The sequence below is a fragment of the Vidua macroura genome, chromosome 2 (genome assembly GCF_024509145.1).
Source record: "Vidua macroura isolate BioBank_ID:100142 chromosome 2, ASM2450914v1, whole genome shotgun sequence".
NCBI lineage: Eukaryota > Metazoa > Chordata > Aves > Passeriformes > Viduidae > Vidua > Vidua macroura.
Window position 1 is genome coordinate 63,707,038 of NC_071572.1, and position 20,980 is coordinate 63,728,017.

Consider the following 20,980-nt stretch of genomic DNA (forward strand, 5'->3'; position numbering starts at 1 on the left):
TTTTAAACATGGTAATTGCATATAAGGTGTTGGTTGATGCTCAGTAGCTTGTTACAGAATCACAGCAGTGCTTTGGTGACAGAAGTGTCCCCATTCACAGCAGCTGCCATCTCTACAGCTGCAGGCACTGAACAAGGGCCTAAAGGGGTGCTGTAGTTCTGTTACTTAGGTGCTTGTGTGACAATCCTGTTCACATGTAAAATTTAAAGCCATGACAAGAAGAGCTTGCACTACTCCACATGTAAAAGCACCACTTAACTCAGCAATGCTGGAAGGCATTGACCCCTGAGGAGAGACAAAGCCTGCAGCACAAAACTTTTCCTAGGGGAACAAGAAAAACTTCCTTTCTGCTCAGTCCTTTAAAGGTCACACGAGACTTGTAAGGATGCCCCCCAATAGCCCTGCACTTGAGGGTGACGACAGTGACCAGGGGCCTCTCGCCTGCAGCAGCTGGAATTTTTCTGCAGAACAGGACTCACTTAAGAGCTGCTTCAGAGATGCTGGGGGGTTCCACCACATTGTTGGCCACAGCTGTAAAACTGGCTCCTGTAAAACTGGCTCCTCACTGGTGCTGCAGAAATTCATGGTGCTTCCTTTAACAGCAAGGAATGACATGGTTGTAACTCCAGTAGAAACAAAGCAGGGCAAAAAATTATCCACGCATCACTTGGCTGCTGTGCATCTGTAGTTGCATCCCTGTGGAACAGTAGTTGTTCAACAGAAGCCTACCTTACTCCTTCAGCACTCAGCCTTTTGAAACCCCCACTTTTCTTTAATTATAGACTTAGCTTGGTTACTTACAGGGGCTCACAGAGGAGTTAAAAAGCTCCTAGTGTTCCCTCTCTCTTCCCAGAAGAGAATCAGGCTTTCTGCAACATTGGTGCTGCCTTGAAGTTCCTATAACAGCAAAGGGAAAGGCACGGGACACTGTTCCCAGACCTGGAGGCAGCTGTACAGCTCATCCTTCAGCCAGGAGAGTGACACTGGAGGACAACCTCCACACCACAACCCCTTCTCAGATATCCATCCCAGAGCAGAGCCAAGATGGAAGTGCTGGCTGGTGCTTGCTTTGGGGTGCAGTGTTGTACACCCAAGTCTAAAGAAATATCGTCTGAAACAAACCAGAACGGTTACAGCTAGGTACCAGGGGGCCAAGCAGATACCTCACCCACCTCGAGGACTTGCAGCCAAAGCAATTTCAGTATCAATATACACGGTGTTTCATTAGCACTATGCTCTGGTACAGCCCTGTTCTGACACAATTCAGGAGGGCAATGTGTTTCCCTTCCTCATACAACATAACTCTTTGAGCCTTAAGCAAAACTTAAAAAGCAGGTGTTACTAGAACAATCCAGGCCAGAATCTGTCCATATATGGAAGATTAAATACTGCAGAGGAATCTGCAACACCTTCTTTCCCCAGAGAAAAAGAAAGTTTCTTGGAAGAGCAATTGATGGCAGAGCTCATTTTATTGATGACAGAAATAACTATAACTTTATACATCTAACACTAAATAAAAACAGCAGAATGTACAAATCTGATTCATTATGTACAGGAATTCACAAGGAATACTTAATGAACAGACACTTCTGATTAACTTTATTTCTTAAAAAAAATCAAATACCAACTGCATATTTGCAGTCTGACTTTTGCAGAAGGGTAGTGAATGTCTTAAGTGCTGACATCCAAAGAAAAACAAGGCAATCCCACACAGATGGGAACAGCAAAGCCAAGGGTGACACTCCCTACTTACCTCACATCGTTCTGAAAAGGTAAGGCACAGCATGTTAGGAAAGGGGTGCCACAAAATTCAGCTTTGACATTCCTGGCTGAGTCTTGTTTAGAAAACAACCTTTTGTTATTAGTTTGGTTGGTGGTTGTTTTTAAACAGCAGATCATTGAGTCAGTAAAAGCATTTTGACAGTGGATATGAAGGCTCCAAAATTCAGATTCACTTTTGCTTCTTCCATAGATTGGGCAAATAAAAAATGCACCAAAGATTAAACTAAGGTGCTGGTAATATTCTTTTTTTGTAAGGTAACACACTAAATATACAAATAATGTTCTAGCACTATTTACAGCTGTTTTTCCTTGAACACTTCTTCACTTTAGTAATACATAATTATTTTTAGGATACAAACATTGAAGTAAGTTTTCAAGTTTATCTAGTGCTCTTTTAAATCTTTTTCCATTATAATGGCAGTATTTCAATTTTTAGCAGGATGGCTATCTCCAGATTCTTTGCCATACAAAAATTCAAGTTACAGCTAGCAGTATTTTTTTTTAATATTCATTTTAGTTTTACTCCATTTGGTAATTAGAAAATAATACAATTGTAAAGGGGTGCAGGATATATAAATAACTATATTATCTGAAATAAGACCCTGACTTTTGAAATAGGCATCTACAAATTAATTTGGATCCAAGACAGGAACTCAAACATAAAAATTTTCAACAACTGCTTATCTACAGAATTGCCAAGTACAAAAAAACCCAGTCCATTCTGAGGTTAGTATACAGATATCCACATAGTTAAATAAGATGAAAAGTAGAAATACTAATTCAAATGAGGTGGTTACTTTGCCACAGGGTTTGCTGAAATTTTGTTCAGTGGATCTGATTCACAAGTAGCAGAGTTATATGCATGTCACTTTATTTATGAAATTTACCCTGCAATATTACAAGTTTCTGGCTGCTCGGATATCTTACTGCTGTCCAGGTTAGGAAACATGTGATACCACTATAGACTGAGAAGAATTTAAAGACTACAGCTCTGACTGTTCACATGCAAACACTCTTTGTTTCCTTGACAGACATGCTGCTTGCTTAAAGAAACCACGCAGCAACAAAGGAACCCCCACCTTGTACAGATTAACATGTGCCCCGTTCGTGGTGATAAACCAGGGACACAGAAACCTGGGCCCAGCACAGCTGTCATTCACACTTACTTGCAGGAACACCCAGTAAGGATTTTTCCAACTATGTGGTGTTAACACCAGGCATCAATTGGCCCTATTTCTCTTAAAGCAGCAGTAATAAGGTCTTCTAGAGATTCTGGTAATTTTGAGGCAAATTTGATTTTTACCCCATCCCAAGACTTTCGTATTTCTCTACCCTGATACTGTCATGTGTTCTGCTTGGGAATTAGCAGAGCTCCTCCTTTCAATACAATACAAGACCAGTCCATAACTACCTGAACTTCCTTAGTTCCTGAAGAAGTGTGCCATTAGACCTTTATCCTTTGACAGTTTCTACATCAAACGTAAAGCAAAACCAGAAGCATCCCTCATGAGGCTGCTGTGACCACACACAAAGACTGTGCTGGGTCCACACATCAGTGCTGGCAATAGCTTCCAAACAAACATGGAGCAAAACGAGGCTGTGCACAGAGGCTGCGGAGCAAACTCCTCCCTTACAAAAGAAAAGGAGTTCACTTCCCTAAGTAGCCTCCCTGTGGTGGGCTGTCCTCTGGTCAACTTCAATGCACAACCACCTTGGGAGAACAACTTCCTCAGACTCAGCAGATCCCTGCCCATTATCTATAAAACATTTTACAGAATTTTGCTGAACCTTGGACCAGCCACCCACACACCTGGAATTTAAGTAAGTTCTTCAGAACTGGGATTCACTAACTACCAATGGTGCATTTGCCCAGAGAAAAAAGCTTCAGTTTTTCTGTATGCCACATGAAGCACAAGCCTACAAAAAGCATTCTAACACCTCCCTTGTCTTGGGAGTAAACAGACAGAATCCAACACAGGTAATTTGCTCACAAACTTGAAGAAATGCACATCAAAACAAACAAAAAAGCTACCAATAGTTGTGCATTTCTAGGTTTTAGTGCAGCCTTTTTATATGTTTTTTCTTTTTAATTTTTCAAAGTTACAGTATGATACTTCATGACACAAAAACATAATTTTAACTTTTTTGTTTTAAGTTACAGCCAGTATAGAAATCTTAGCTTTCAAAGCCTTGGGCCACACTGGAGTACTGGTACTTTTTCAATATAATGCGTGGTGCAGTATTCTGTCATCACAACATTCAATACTGAGAATTAACCATTTGAAAACAGGCATCACTGAAAGCCTCAGCTAACCCATTATACACTTGCTTCTCACAGATACAGAACCTCACCCTTCCTGCTCTTTCATATACTAAATTGACTCTGTTGTTGTTACATGGGCCACTTCCACTTCTACAGTTTCAACGGCCTGTGTCACTTCAGCCATTTTCTGTCCTTGCTGTTGTGCCAGTACATAATTTACCACTTGCATGATGCTTTGGTCAGAAAGGGTAGAGACTGACGTGCATTCCTCAGTAGCTGCAACTGCTTCGATGGCTTCCAGCGTCTCTCCTGTCAGCACCACAGTCTCTCCCTCGCCAGCGCCAAAGCTGATCTCGGTTTCTTGCTCCTGGATGTCTGAGGCTAAAATGCTGATGGCGTGTTCCACCTGCGTCCCCTGGTTGTGAAACTGAAGGGTGTCTTTCTCCAGCATGATTTTGCAGGGTATGTAGTCCCTGTGGAACTTGGTCATGTGCTTGCGCAGGGTCCGCGCGTCGATGTAGGCCTCGTTGCACACGGGGCACACATAGGGCCGCTCCCCCGTGTGTGTCCGCACGTGGCGCTTCAGGGAGCGCGCGTCCGCCCAGGCTACGCCGCACGTCAGGCACTCAAACGGCTTCACACCTGCGCGGGGCAAAGCAAGCAAAAGTCACGGAGCCCGCCAGGAGTGATAGGGAGAACAGCAGCATGGGGGAACAGAGCAACACTGTGATGTTTGCCATGTAAGAAAGAGATCCTGTCCACCATTTCTGTGCAACAATACAATGCAAGCATAATGCATTCAGTAGTTAGATTTTCCACAAGTGCCCAGCCCAATCCAACACTTAACTTAAAAAAATTTTCAAGATTCCTTTTAATGCAGTTTCTTCCTTATTTTAAGTGCACAATGCTTAATGGAATTCTGATCATTTTGACGCCTTTCTGAAGCCGTGTTTTACTTCACAGTATTTGTCACTTATATTTCTAGTCATCCTTTGCTTGTCAATTCTTCTGTACACCTACAGCTTTACCCCTCCTCTTCACTGCATATGTTCAAATACAGCACCTGATGTTTGTATGATCTTATTTTCCCTCATAACATTGGAGTTCTGTGGTCTGTAATATCTAATGGGGTGTGTGGGTGGTGACAAACACCATCTCACTACTGGCTTTTCCTCTGTGACAGTTACTGTAGATTTAGGCTAGGTACCTACTACAGGACACTTCCTCTGTTTAGAAACAAACACAAGATCTTATTTCAATAGTTAGACAGCTGTCAGATTTACTCTTAAGAGCTCTTTAAAAGGAAACATGCTTCAAAACAAAAGTGGGTTTTGCCCCAGGAGAGGAGAATACAGACTCTCAACACAGCTGAAAGAACCAAATACTCAAAAATCAATTTCATACCTTACATCTAAAGTAAAAATGCACACAATTCCTTAACTAAAATTATAAAATGTTTTCATATTTCCCCCCAAATATCATACTATATCTATCTATATATATCTATATATATCTATATCACTTGTCATAAATTAATAAGTTGATAAATTTCCAACATTGGTCCATTTTTTTCTTTTTAAATTTAGGCCAATCATTCTCCTATCTGAAGAGTACTTTGTTAACTGCGTGCACCTTTGAAAATGGAGAATGTTTTAGTGCATCCAATTCTTTGCCAGATTTACCCTTCTTAGTCACTTGTAAAAATGTTCCTCTTCTATTCAGGTTCTGAGGACAAATTGGCACAGTCCCTGTGTGTGACTGGAGCTTTAGAAAGAGCCCAAAAGCAACTTCTGGGAATCACTGACAGCAAGTTACCAAAGCAGGATTCACATAAAACTGGAGAATCTGTAAAAAATCCTCCATGTGTGTGCCAGACAGCACACACAAAGACTCAAAGAAACAATTACCCCCTTGCACATTGTGTTTTTAGGGGTTGAGGGATGTAATGACTATTTGTGTTCTACATACCTTCATGATTGTTCATGTGTCTCCTATATTCCCGGAGTTGTGTGAATTTTCTTCCACAGTGCTCACAAACTCGTTCCAGATTTTGTTTTGCTCTTCCTTTTTTACCATGTGTGGCTTTCTTTACATGCCTTCTGTACAAAGCTTTCTCATAAAATTCTTTTCCACAGACGTTACATCTAAAATGTGTTAAGTGAGAAATCTATTAAAACCATTATTGTACGCTTTTAAGCCAAAATGCACTTTATTTACGGCAGACAAAGGTAATTGGCAATACTGTCTTATATGGTAAGTAGTTCCATAATTAGAAGTAATATTGTTGGCCCAAACTACATTTCCTCTTATCCACAGCCACAAAGCTTCCACTTACCCTTCTAGAGAAGTGAGATCACATAAGTTTCTAACTTCACTGATTGTATTTATACTCTTATGACGTCATGTCTTAGTGTGGGTTAGCTGCTAACCTGGGACACAGTGCTGGAACTATTTAAAGTCATCCATCCATCCTCAAGTACTCAAGACCCCAGTCACCATCAATCCATTGGTGGATTAGACAGTGCCTTGTTGACAGGCTCTGGATCTCTATAGCCTCACTTTGATTAGTATATTTCAGTTGTTAAATTAATTTCCTCTTACCTATAAGGGTCTGTGACAGAATGAGACTTTACATGAGAATACCAGTCTTTCTTCCAGCTGTAACATTTTCCACAGAACTGACACTGAAATGGCTTTACACCTAAATGTTTATTCATATGCTGCCGAAGATCCCGAGCTTCATAGAAACTCTTGTCACACCTGTAACAACAAATGTTTTAGCACCCCATACAAGAAAGTCACTGATTTCAAAAGCACCGGGATCCTCTTCCTTTATAGTAACTAAAGACTGAGAACACCTATGGCATCATGAGTATTTATTTAAAACATAATCCCATTCTAAACTAGGAAAATTTAAAAAGAATAGCAGCTTATTTGAAAGCCTGGAATAAAACTAAAACTTGAGGACCTCTGAAACCCTTTTGTCTGTTACTGAGTAACTATATTCTTTCTGCTGTTTTAATGGTGAATAATCAAAGGCAAACCAACTGGGAGACATCAGAAATTTGTATTATAGCATATGACCATATGAGGACAGTAACAGCTGCTTCTTCCCTTAACCAAAGAGGACTGACACAAAGATAACTGGAATTCATTGTTTTTAATGCTCAAATGTAGGGGATTTTTAGAAAATTAAAAAAAACTCAAATTCATAATCCTGCAAGAAAGCACCTGAAAGTATTGATACTCATTCTTTAGCTTGCTGCTTGTACACATCTTAACCCAGGCTAACTTATGGTTTTCCTTCACTGTACTTTGTATAGTATGACTATACAGCTCCTCTTGGTATGATGATTACAGAGTTTGGTCTAATCAAAAACATGGTTTCTCCCTTTGAAAGAAATTCTGCTGCTCATCTCTTTATCTTCCTCATGTAACAACATACAGCTGCATGATTCTAGAAAGGACAGAAGCAGAGCAATGCCGGCAAGCAAAGGCAGCTGATCCAACTTCTACAGTATCAACCACTGGAATGAGGGAACCTGAAAATAAAAAAGCTTCCATACAGGAACAAAACATTTGATATTACATTGCCTGAATAATGGGCATTCTGCAGAGAAAAAAAGTTGTCTTTGCTTTTGAGGGAGAAAAAAAATAAATGGGTAACAGTCCCTGAGCCACACAAACAACCTCCTCCTCGTCTGGAAAATCTCACTGCTCCAGTTCAAATGGGGCTCCCAGGGATCTCCAGTTTGCACATCCACATTAAAAAGTACCAGAACGACCCCTCAGGGGCTTGAAAGGGGTTGGCATTTGCCACTCTCTCCCTAAGGATTGCATATTTGGAAAAGCCATTAGAGAAGTAAAAACTCAAGCAATCACCATACATTGTCATGCATTACTGTGTTTTAATCAAACACATACTTCACAGCAAAACTTCCAGGAACATTTTAGGAAAATAATTCATGGTCAGCTTTGCTCAATGGGGCCAGAAGTTCAGACTGAAGCCTGACAGGGAAGTTTCCATTCCAAGCCACCGAACTAAAAAACTGAAGTCTGGTTATTGCTTAGTGAATCTCTCTGAACCACTGGTGACAACATGAATTATATCCTTAGTAGAGACCTTTGCTGGAGAAGCAGCAAGGACTGTGTCAATTTTGAAGAAGCTGGGGAGTCAAAATATCTTCTCTGTCAAGGTGATCTCTTGCATCCATGGCCCTACTGCCTTGAGTAAAAAATTTTTGTTTTATAAATATATTCCACCTTCAAAACTAAAAATCCCTTCCATAGTATGTTTCATGAAACAGTGTCTGTGCACCCTATTACCTCTGTTCTTTGTATTTTTAGAATTAATTTTTAGTATTTAAAATCACTAAATAAAAACACTCTTGATAGAACTGAAAAAGTTTTCATAATTTAGAAAATATTATTTTTGCTAGTATGCAGCAGCACTGAGATACTTTAAACAACTCTTTAGATCACTGCTTTCTTTAAAACCTTGAGATGCTACAGGCAATCATATAAATTGTACCACTCCTCTTAATATCTGATAGAGCTTCCCAGGGACCTCATTATGAATTCCAAAATTAAACATTATTTGTCCTTCCGCAGGGCACTTGAAAGGTTCCCTATAGTCTGCTTGGTCATGGAAAAAGTATCCATGTTTTGCTAATGCACTAAGAACACACTTTCCAGTTACAGTTTCTGCTAAAGTCCACAATGCTGTCATGTAAATAATAATAAATGCCATTAATAAAAAAAATAAATGTCATTTATTGCAATATTTAAGTGGTCACATATGTTTTATAATCTAGATAACTGCAACAGTCAGTGAGTCTCACTTTGCAATGTTCCTAAACACAGCCATGTTTCAGAAAACACTGCACACAAGTGCAGGACATTGCAGACTCTACAGGACAGCTTCAAATCAAACTGAAATCCACTATCACACTACAAGAAGGGAAAACCAGGCTGAAGGCCCTTGGCCTCTTACAATCTTACACTCTTTTATCTGTCCTACAAAAAAGATGTGTACCCACACAGCTACTGATTACAGCACCAATTACAGTGCAAAGTCATTAGAGAATAGCTGCATGGAACTAGAGCTAGGTAACAGCTTAAAGCCAAGACTTTGCTCTCCAGCACATGTATTTACAAAAATACATTTCTTATTCTCCACTTTCCAAGTCTTATCCCAGGCCAGAGGAACAGTTTTACGCTACAACAAGAAGCTGCTTTTAATCTTGAAAATTACTAGGATCATCAATACTAAGAAAAAAAGCCCACCAAAACCACCCATCACCTGACTTACTGAGTACACTGATATCCACGAACTTCAGGCTTTGGCTGATGTTTCTTTATGTGTTTACTGAGTCCTGATGCCCTGTGGAAAGATTTTCCACAAATGGAGCAAAGATATTTGGATTCTCCTAGCAAAAACAAAACAAAGTATGTTACCAAGCCAGGCCTCCATTTCTCTGGAGTGCTTTGTGACACAGGTTTTTAATTCATATATAACTTACCTTAAGTAATCAGAGCAGTACTACAAAGACAAATTTGTTCAATTACACACTGAGGGAATTTTAAAGTGTATTTTGTATATATTAATGTAATTACACACAAGGGGGAAGTAGCAACTCTAAATTATTTTATGTTTTTAAACATAGGTACATTGCTGCAACTATGATTTAGTGAGGAAAAGTGAGCAGCCTAAAAACCTGCCTTCTTGTGTGAAAAAAACCACAACTGCCTGTGTTTATGTATTATGCAATTTCTTCAGAAACACAGCATTGCTTATGGATTATTGCTTATATCTTGCATTTGCGGAAAAACACTTTAAAATAAAAGTTTTTGCTCCATTTCATCAACATAGGAGTGATGACTACTAATACAAATTCCTTAATTTCAGGAACAAATTATCCTGAGTATCTCTCTTGATTCTGCTCAGCCCAGAAAACCAGAAACACAAACAATCGTTACAAATTGCAATTTTAAAACTCTGCTTGTATTGAATTATTATACTGCCATCTTTCACATGCTAAGATCTTTCAAGACACTAGGCTTTACAAAATGTCAGTATTAGTACAGAAAATCTTGTAAAACATACACAGAGATATTGAGAGATTTAACTTAGCATGTTTTCCTCTAAGAGAAATCTTAAGAGGAATCTCTATGAGATTAAGTGCATTAGAACATTCCAGCCTGTTGCCTATTTCTTGTTGAATTGACATGATACAGGCATTAAATACCTACATAAAACCACAGGAACAGACCAATTCGTTCCTGTACAGAACATCTGCATAATAACACTAAACTATGGTTTAGTCCCAGAAAATGACTATTTACCGCTATCTTAGCTGCCTGACTGAAAACAACATAAAAGTTCAGCAGTACAAAATAGCCAAGCAAAGGAAAAGATTACCTTTCTCATCACTTACCTGTATGAATGCTCATGTGCTCCTGAAGACTTCTTTTTGTGACAAAAGACTTTTCACACAAGTCACACTTGAACTGTTTCTGTACTTCATGGAGAGCTAAGTGCATTTTCAATCCATGTTTATACGTAAAGGTCTTTCCACAAACCTAAAAAAAATCCATACGTGGCGGAATAGGACAAATAAAACTAATTATGTAATAGGTGTTTAACTTCAAACAGAACAAAACCTCCTGTATTTCTTGGGAACTATGATGGCCAAGCCTGTGATTTATCACCAGTGACAGAACTAGCCTGTTAAAAAAAAGGAATCATCGAAGGAAGACATTCTTCTAGACACAAGAATATGAACTTGCACAACTCAAATTAATTCTTGTTTTCTCACTCTTGGACTGCAAGCAATTTCATCATGAATGTTGCACTGGTTCTCCTTATTGTGAAGTAACCAAGATTAACATAAATTTTAGGGCAGAGCGTCAACACCAAAATATTGGTAATAGAGAACATTACTAATCTGATTAGAGGGCAAAAGGACTTTACCTTGCATGCATGGGGTTTGACACCTGTATGTTTAAGCATATGGATTCTGAGGGAATAGAGCTTAGGCAGAGTTCTCCCACATATGTCACATACGAATTCCCGTTTGGTTCTCCCTTTCACTGAGGACACGCCTGTCCCCTCAGCACCTGCAGCAGCACCGCTGGCTTCTGTCTTCTGTGTGTGCCGCACCAGATGGGCCCGCAGGGAGGCACCATACTGGAATTCCTTCTTACACAACTGGGACAGAAAATATTACAACTTTACTTTGCATGTAACACTCAGAATTATTAAAAAAAAAAAACAAAACAGGAATAATCAAATGTTTTAAGTGCAGTAATATGATGAGTTAAATCTATAACCCAACTCCAACAGCCATTTTGAATGAGGTTAATGATTAGTTGTAAATTTTTATTTTATGGCTACTGACAGAACATCCAATCACTTCCCAGTGAGATTAACTTCCAGACTAGACTAAATACAAATTTACTGGTAGGGTTAAAAGCAAATTCCATACTAGCACTGTCTTGTGCAGCAAGTCACACACTACTGTCAGGCCAAGTGGCTGCACTCCATTCTACCTCACCTCATCCTGGTCAAGGCTATGCCCAACTCTGAAATCAGTAAGGAAAATAAATATACATACCAAAAAAGGCAACAAAAAATAATTACTAATATAATTACAGAACTAATTTTTGTAAGGAGGAAGGTTTACACAGAAAAAAAAATCCAACCCCTCAACTTACTGGGCATTTATATTCTTTAGATCTTTCATGTTTCAGTGTGTGCATTATAAGTGCATAGCGCCGTTGGAACACCATTCCACAGTCAGTGCATTTGTGCTGCACTTCCACTTCGTTATTTTCCGTGGTCTCTCTTTTGGGCTGTTTCATTTTTTTCCCTCTTTGTACTAGCTTCATGGCAACCTAAGTTGGAAAAACAGAACCTTTGAATGAATTTTACTGCATTGTACTACATACCTTGTCTGAAAGTTTGTATTAAAAGCTGATGTTCTGTGTTTCTGTATTACCACTTAATTTTGCTCAGCTGACTTAGCTGCTTGAAAGTTACCTTGTTTCAGTTCACTACAAAACTAGAGATCTGAAGGTGAATGAAAAACCATTCTTTTTTAAAAACCATAAACTTACTGTGATGATGGTGACACAGTGACTTACTAGTTCAGGGACCATGAACTCTTCAGCCCTAACTGCCTAAATGACAGCTATGGGATAGTTAAAGAAGAATCACAGAGTACTGCCAGTCAGGATTTCTATCAAGTTGAGAGCATTCCAGATTTCCTAGAGATTTTTTATATAGGAATAAGGCACTAGAGGGTTTTTTTAGGTGGTATTGGCAGTGCTACCTGGAGCTGATAATCTCATCCTCCTTTGCAGAAACTTGCTGCCAAATTCTTTAGAAGCCAAATTCTAAGTGATCAGGTGGAAATGTCCTGTATCAGGTGTGTCTCATTTGGGTTCCTGAGAATAAGGCAAGGGAAGCAAATACAAGCATCCCAATTTCTTCACCCTGTTCTCCCAACTGTTGTAGACAGGTAGAAGAATTATAAAAGAAAAGGCTTTATGAAATCAAGGCCTCACTTTGCTAAATTACCAAAGCTGCCCTGTCACTTCTTCTAAGTGCCACTATCAAGCAGTTTGCAAGTTCCCACATGAAGCTATTTTGAGAATGAGACATTTGTTAACGTAACTATCTATTCTGAGGGTGAAAAACAAATGCACCTACAATAACAAGGATTTGTCCAATGAGAACCAACAGAAAAAGTACCTAAACAATCCAAGAATAAAGAGATTTGATAGACAAGTAAAATACTGTTTGCTAACCAATGAATTAAGTGGTAAGAAAACTACTAACCAATAGGAGTCAAACATGAGGTCTATGAAAACTGTATAAAATAAGTTATGTGAATAAAGATTCGGCTTTTCCTGCATGAAGAAAATGGAGTCTTGCATGATTTATTCCGATACCCAACAAGAGAGGTATGTAGCAGTTTTTGAAAAGATGCCAGCCCTTCCATGCCTCTGAAAACAAAACTGAAACTCAATACAGAGAAAACTTTTTAACATATTTTTTTTAACTTTCCTGTTGCTCTGAAAACTTAGCTAAATTGTGCTAAACTAAAACTTAAAACTTAGCTAACTTGGCTAAATTGTGAAGCCACAAAAATAATTTTGTTCAGTACGTGATTAGTAAGAGCTAGGAAAATAATGAATTCCTAGGAAGCACACCTCATCCCCAATATCTCCATGCCAGGTGCAAGTACTGTAATTTAAACCAGAAGCATTTTTCCTGCAATCTCTTTCCTGTTATTCTCCCAGTATCAAAACTGGGAACTCAAGAGAGCATCTCCTTCCCAATGCTTATATGACATTCCATGCCATAGGGGGAGTTGAGGGACGCACAAAACACTAAAGGCTACGAAACAAGTTAGGAAAGCAGAAACCTATTCCTGAGTCCAATCCTGAGCAATCATCCAAACCAATTTCTTTTTTCCACAGGTCTGTGCACTTCATCTGTCAAGGAGCTAGATTTAAGAACTGCAAAATACATTAACATGAACTATTCCCAAAAGTAAATACTCCCCTTCCCAAAACAGAACAAAATCGTGGTGCTCTCCAACCAGCATAAATAGGTTGCTCAAGTATTTTGACTGTGCTAGTTTTAGCATCTGGGCTTTAAGCTGTCCATCTGTAAAAAGACACTAATGCTACATTTTCTATCTACCAGGGTGCTGTAATGATAACAAATTATTGTCCTGTGTGTGGGATTGGTGTCTCTAGTACACAAAACTCTCAAGACTCCTCTGGTAATTAACAGTTCTTCAGAAGACTTTGCCAACATGCAGTGAAGTGCACTCTGTCACAAACTAAATGCATGAATGCCCAGTGAGATGATTGTCAACTATCCAAAGGCACTGAAAGAGGAAAGGCCCTCAAATGGGAAAGAGTAATAAGACTGTTTCATTTAAAAAAAATGTAACTGGAACTAGTTCAATTACTTAATATTTAGTATGTTCAGGTGCTAGAGTTTTTAATACTAGTGCTCTAAATTGACCCTATCAGAAGGTAGCAGGAATACATTACTGTGACTCATGACTACATCTTAAGATCTACAGGGGATGTAAAATTTTTCATTCCCAATGCTGTTGTCAAGTCTGAACAAATGCAGGATCTCATTTCTCTAATAGATAATTGTATGTATCTGTGACTGACATACACATGAGCTAGCTCAGAATTAAATTCACAGATCATTAAGAATTTTGGGGAGATGATACAACTTCTGTCCAACCATAAGAAGCTGTGAGAAGATACTCAACCTAGACTGTGGCCACTGAGCATTCTAAGGACCTTCAATATGGAAGGAATATTGATGCCAAGTCAGTGCTTTTGGGATTTTGTCTGCCCAGCTGTCACAGCTTAGAAATTACTCTGGTAACTACAAGGTCTAATGACAGACAGAATACCTGCTGCACTGCAGATTTAGGATTTGTCTTTCTATTCTGCAGTTTTTTTTCAATTCCTTTATGCAGCCTGATGTATCCCCCCTCACTGACTGAACGCTGGCGAAGCTTGCTTTTGTAAGTATCATCCTGGCTGGAAGCGAAGCTTTCTGGCAGGGAAATGGAGCTGCTCTGCTCATTACTTTTTTGCTTGAGTGTCTCTGAGGAGTCTTCAGAAGCAGAGGCCACATGTGCTTTATCACTCTGATTTTGAACTGTCTCAGTTTCCCTTTGACTCTGTGCGCCCATAGCTTCCACAGCCGATGGCTCAGTGCTGAGTCTATTGTAGAGGCTGTTTGCAATGCTCTCCACCAGCTGGATCTTGATGTAATTTTCAGTTGTTTCACACCGTTCCACAGGCTTGGAAGAGTCACCTGCAGTGGCCTCCAGAGGCTCTGGGTGCAGGAGGTCAGGCCAGGGTGCTGCTGCCTCCTCTGTCCCAGCAGAGGAAGGAGCTCCATTCACAGCTACTGGCACTTCACTGGCTGTGAGTTTAGGTTGCTCAACACCATCCACGGGCTGCATCTCCACTTCAGCCTGCTCTGCTAGATTTTGTGTTGACTCTACTGTTTGAATATCTCCCTTTTGGTACACTGTAATTTGTTTCTCTTCCATCTGTTTGTGCACATTCTTACAGATTTCAAGGACCTCTGACATGAAGAGATGCTGGGCAAGCATGGCCACTTCCGCCATACTACAAAAGTCAAACGTTAATTCTGAAGTATAAGCAAATTCCAATAAAGGCAGGAAACTGGACTTGCAGAAACCTACCAGGAATAAAACAAGATATTAGAGCAAATAATGATGACCTGAAATTACCCCAAAATATCCCATGATGAATACAACAGTTCACCTTTGATACAGTTAAACCTGAAATTTAGAGCAAAACACACTTGTAAATAACAAGCCCATCACTGGCACTCAATTAATTTGTCATTTACACTACAGCTTTCTCCTCACGTAGTTTCCATGTATGGGTAAGCTCAGACAACTTTTCCAAAAACTAAGTAGTACTTAAAGAGTTTCACAATAAAACTCTTTGAGGAATATTTGTGGAATATTGTGGCTGGGAGAGCCACAATACTTTTGGAGCAGATTAATTGAACCAAAGTCTTTCTGGATCTGCTACATTCAGAAAGTACTCAGGTCTTAAGTAACAAGTGATGTGGTAGAAAAATAAGGAAGTAGCTACTGAAAACAATAAAAATATGGATATATAAATAGAAATGCTGAAATATAAGAATTTGGTATAATTGTCCACAGTTGCATAAATAATAAATCAAATATTTAATGTGGGGAACCTTCTGGACTATCCTATTAGAGAATTATTGTTCATGCATGCCTACTATTCATGCAGAGAAAGACAGTTAATAAATGAGAAAGCAATGGAGAAGGCATATGTTCTGTACACTATTCTTCATCACTACAAAGCTATTTTTAGAACATATATTTTAGCTCCTGTCTTTCATGTACCAGGTCTGAGAAATAAGCAGACATGTATAATTCTGCTTCACAGAAATAAGAAGCAATTTAGCATTCATTAAGCTGAACAACTCTCCAAGCAGCCTGTGAACATCCCCACTTGATGTACTCAAGCATTTGACTTTGTTCCCTTTTTAACATTTGTGACTAATACAAAGAAGAAACACGCCTAAGCGAAGTAAAAATCCATCAAAAGCTTCTCAGAAACTTTAAGGTTAAATACCACAGTCCATGGAAAATCAGATTAGCCAAAATCAGTGATCACTTTTGCATTACGATCCACACAAAATACTTTTAGATTAAAAGAGAGAAAAAAGCAAGATAAAATTTGGTTGTCTTTAACACTCAAGAAAGACTGAATTAAATACTGTACACCTTACTTAGGATATTATGATTTCTAGCTTTGAAACCCACAGCAATTCACCTGACAGATCCACTACAGCTTCATGACTAGTGACAGCTCCCTTTTCAATGAAGAGCTCTCGGAAGTACTCGCTGTTGGCTGCCAAGACAGATTTGTGAGCTTTGTACTCCTCTCCTTCAATCAGCAAAGTCACATCACAGAACTGATTGGAAAGCCTCTGCTGATTCAGTTGGTTTAAGACTGACAGACAATGTTTGGAAGATGACTGCTTCACAAGGCCCTTACTGTCAACCTGTCATAAACAACATTTGAGAACTTCATTACATTTGGATTGTGCCTTTTTAAGCATTCACACTGAAACACAGAAAAGGATTATTTTCTGCAACCATACAATCAGTTTGAGCCTGTAGAATATAGAGCTTAACTTTACTATTGTTTTCTTTAAGTTTCACCCTCCCTCCAAACACAATTAAAACCGACTGGAAAAATGGGAAGACGTATTCAAACAGCTCTTTGACTGTATTTTTCTATGCTACAGTCTGAAAAAGTTTCTAAATTCAAATGTCTTTATGTGCATGCGAGCCTGCAGTTATGAACAACAATTTTATATATCAGTATAGCAACATTTATTAAGGAAAAGATATAGAGGCCATAAGAATCTGGTATGTGATGTTTTACTACTGCCATTCATTTTATCTTAGATTCTATATGCATAATATATATAGGGTGATTTTATTTCCCAGCAACAATGTCCTGTAATTAATTTCATGACATATACACCAGTATCCCATTTCTACATATTCAAGATCTTTGGCAAAATTTATAGTCTTGCTGTGACAAGATTATCACAACAATGGAAAATAAGTACATCACCAAGAACGCAGTAATAGAAAATACCAATCTATTCAGATGTAAACAGTGGTACTTACAAACACAAGCTCGTGCTTTGCTATTGGCTTCTTCTTCACAGGCTTTGGGGATGCTGCTGGGATTGATGCTGTGTTATTCAATTCATCATCTGTTTCATTACTGTCTTCATGAGATTTTGCATCCAGTCCTAGCTCCTCCAGCATTTCAGAAGGATCTGAGAGAGATCTAGAGCGATCTAGCTTTTCCTGGCACTTGCTGCATTCTTTAATGTAATCTTTAACCTGCTTAAGAATACCTAAGAAAAATTAATGGAGCTTGATTAGGCTTCTAATCTTAATTCTATTTACTATAAACAAATAACTAAGTATGTAGAAGATTAGCAAAATATCAATAATTAATAATCAAAAATATTACATACTAACCAAGAAAAATAAAGTCAGTCACCTACACTTTCCCTCTCTAATGCAATATTACCAATTCTATTCTCTCACACCATTGCATGATATTGTATGTCTCTACTGCTAATTTGAGGTAGAACATTTAGAATGTCACTACATCAAGGAAACCCTCCTAGAAAGATTATTAAGGCTAAAAAAAAAACCAAAACAACAAAGTATTTAGACATTTAGTCTCATCATCCCAAGGTAATGATAAATGTAATATAATCCTGTATTTAGCCCTCACAAATGGCTTGCTCCTGCTGAAGAGGACAAGAATTGGAAGGCTCACTTATGAGCTTTTGCAAAACTGGGATCAACTGTGCTATATGCAATGACACTAATAGGTACTATTAACACTGATTTAAATCAATTGCTTATGATTTTGGAATTTAAATAAATCAATTTCCCACCAGTACTTTAACCAGTGGAACCAAATATAAACAAGAGCACCCAAGGAAATAGCCTGAATTTGTGTCAGGGGAGGTTTAGGTAGGATATTAGCAACAGGTTCTTCATCCAGGGGGGGTGTTTGGGCCCTGGAACAGGCTCCCCAGAGAAGCAGTCACAGCACCAAGCGTGACAGAGTTCAAGAAGTGTTTGGACAATGCTCTCAGGAATGACTCTTGTGCCTTTTGGGGTCCTGTGCAGGGCCAGGAGCTGTATTCAGTGATCCTTGTGGGTCCCTTCCAACTCAGCACATTCTGCAATTCTGTAAATAATTTCAGATACTCAACAGGTCCTAAGTGCAGGGTCCTCTTCTAGACACCAAGGCATTTTCCATGCATGGCTGTCAATCCGAGCTTGTTCTCTTCACTAGGACAATATAAAAGCATATATAGCACCTGGCCTTCTATGGCTTAAAATCCAGCACAGCTCAAAAGCTTTGCTGACCCAGACTTAGACTTGGTTGCTCACATCTCCTCAGAGCATGACTTGCACTATCATTAAATACCTATCTTTGTAAGGATGAGGAAAACAGAGACTTAAGGCAACCTAAGATATTAATGCCCATTTCAACAATTGCACACCTCCTTGATTTCATCTGAAATCAGACAGGAGGTCTCTGGCCTGCAAATCACATCTCTAACACCCTTCCTGGCCTCTGAGCCATTCTCTAGCCTATGGCCTTGCAGTTACAGAACACACACCAGGCTGATGTCCTTCTCAGGATGACAGCTGGGCCAAAGCTGCTGTCCATAGCAGCCAGAGAGCACTGTAATGCCCAGGAAAACATTGTTTTAAGGGAGACACATGTAAGAAACGTAATACTTGAACTGAAAGCATGGAATGAATTTTAGTATTCTCAGTGTAAGAGAAGCAAGAGGATTTAAGATGTGCAAATAAAGGTGATCAGTAAGATCAAAATAATACAGAATGCCTTCTCCTGACAAACAGAAGCTACACTGAGGCCCATGGAGGAAGTTTACAGCACAGGATGAGAGTAGATGCCAGAACAGTACAAAGCCGGGCAGACAATGAGAATGCAGATAAAGGCAAGGAAACCACCATCCAGAATGGGTATATCAGCTTTGAGATGCCAAACCCTTTCTTCACATGAAAATATCTTCAAGCCAATGAGATTTGGACTGGAGGGACTGGCTGCAACTAGAGCAAAATCTCTCCTGAAATTGAAAACAGGTAAAATTACAGCTGAAATTATAGACTTACTGATGGATGAAGAGAGCAGAACAAGAGAAGCAATACAGACACACACTGGGCCCACGGCAAGCGAAAAGCAGGCTATTTGTTTAATGGATACCTAGGGCTAAAAGTAGAGCACCAAATCCAAAGGGAACAAGATATCAAGTCATTCCCTCAGGCAAAAGAAAGTCCCAGTTGGGAATTATTGCTGTTCAGGCACCACCAGTTTTAACAGCTGTGACATCACTCAGGACCCAGCTGAGAATTAGTCAGCCTTTTCAGCTTCTCATTGCAAGAAAGAGACAAATACAACAATGAGTGCCAGGACTGCCAACCACCACTGGCAGCTGCAGTACTTTAACATGAACACCATCACATGCATGAATGAGGTCCAAAGCTAACACAGGTCACGTGGACTGGATTATCACCCTATCCCAAAGGCTCAGTTAAGATGTCACTGTCTTACCTGGACTGTGTGTAAGACCGGGAGGGGACAGCTGTACTCAGTGTTTCCATATATTCAAGGTGCCACCACCAGATGAGAAGCCCTGGACAATGTGCTGACCAGGATGTACTGTGCACAGTAAACCCTGCCTCTCAGGGTGTGACACAATGTCACTGCCCACAGACCACGTGCTTCGAGGTGGCGTTTAAAGGCACTGGTCACTCAGCAAGTGACAGTCCCCTCCTGGTCCCGCCAGGGAGGGCACATGGACATCCCTTCAGCAGTAGGGAGACATGTAACTCCTGGAGCGGGTACAGCGGAGGGCAACAAAGATGGATAAGGGACTGAATCATCTCTTTTACAAGGAAAGGCTGAGGGAACTGCGCCCGGTCAGCCTTGGCACGAGACGACTGAGAGGGGACCGCATTAATGTGTATAAATATCTAAACAGGGAGTATCAAGAGCATGGAGCAAGGTCCCGGTGGTACCAAGCAATGACACAAGAGGCAACGAGCAGAAACTAATGCACGGTAAGTTCTACGTGAACACGAGGAAAAATTGTAAAGGTGACTGTGCACTGATAGAGGCTGCCCCGAGAGGCTGTGGAGATACTCAAGGGCCGTCCGGACGCGGTCCTGTGCCATGCGCTCCGGGATGACCCCGGGACCCACTGCGGTCCCTTCCAACCGCGGTTCTGCGGCTCCGTGCCCCTGCAGCCGCCCCCGCCCGCGGCGCTCACCTCTCCACCAGTACTTCTGCGAGAGCCCCTGCCAGGTCTGCAGGCGGGTGCGGTGCGCGCCGTCTGGCGCCAAGTGCGCGGCGCGGATGAGGCGGGCGCGACGCTCGGCCTGCAGCACCACCTCCAGCTCGGCGAAGCGCTGCTGGTCGCGCTGCCGCCGCTGGTAGTACAAGGTGCCGCCACGCACCACGTAGCAGGCGGCGGCCTTGCGGATCTTCCGCTTGGCGTTGCCCTCCGTGCCCGGCGCGTACGGCTCCCGCTCGTTAGTCAGGTACCGCAGGATGGCCAGGTAGCTCTCCTCGCTGGACATCGCGCGGCAGGGGCACGGGAGCCGCCCCGCGCCCTCAGAGCCGCGCCGGAGCTGCGGAGAAGCCTCCCGGGATAGGGGAAGGGAGGTCGGGATCGGCCCCGGCCCGGCGGGAGCCGCGCCCGGGGGGGAACTGGAGTGTCGCGGCCCGCGGCGGCAG

The 20,980-nt window shown here is 40.6% G+C and overlaps 1 protein-coding gene across 1 annotated transcript; it reads right to left on the reverse strand.

The window, feature by feature from the left end:
• Window positions 1–1,450: 1,450 nt before the first annotated feature.
• Window positions 1,451–20,980, reverse strand: ZBTB11 (zinc finger and BTB domain containing 11). The gene is made up of 11 exons (XM_053970441.1): window positions 20,514–20,980; window positions 17,308–17,543; window positions 16,439–16,670; window positions 14,497–15,299; window positions 11,762–11,941; window positions 11,019–11,255; window positions 10,483–10,627; window positions 9,357–9,474; window positions 6,647–6,805; window positions 6,014–6,189; window positions 1,451–4,687 (listed from the first exon to the last, which is right to left on the reverse strand). Exons 1-11 carry the CDS (start codon window positions 20,821–20,823, stop codon window positions 4,155–4,157), a joined length of 3,129 nt encoding a protein of 1,042 aa, XP_053826416.1. The 5' UTR covers window positions 20,824–20,980; the 3' UTR covers window positions 1,451–4,154.

Coding starts and splice junctions, on each gene's coding strand:
- ZBTB11 (XM_053970441.1), bottom strand. CDS start 20,823: ATGTCCAGCGAGGAGAGCTACCTGGCCATCCTGCGGTACCTGACTAAC. Junction 11,256..11,761: donor CTAAAGAATATAAATGCCCA/GTAAGTTGAGGG, acceptor TTTCTGTCCCAG/TTGTGTAAGAAGGAATTCCA. Junction 4,688..6,013: donor ACACATGAACAATCATGAAG/GTATGTAGAACA, acceptor TGCCCCGCGCAG/GTGTGAAGCCGTTTGAGTGC.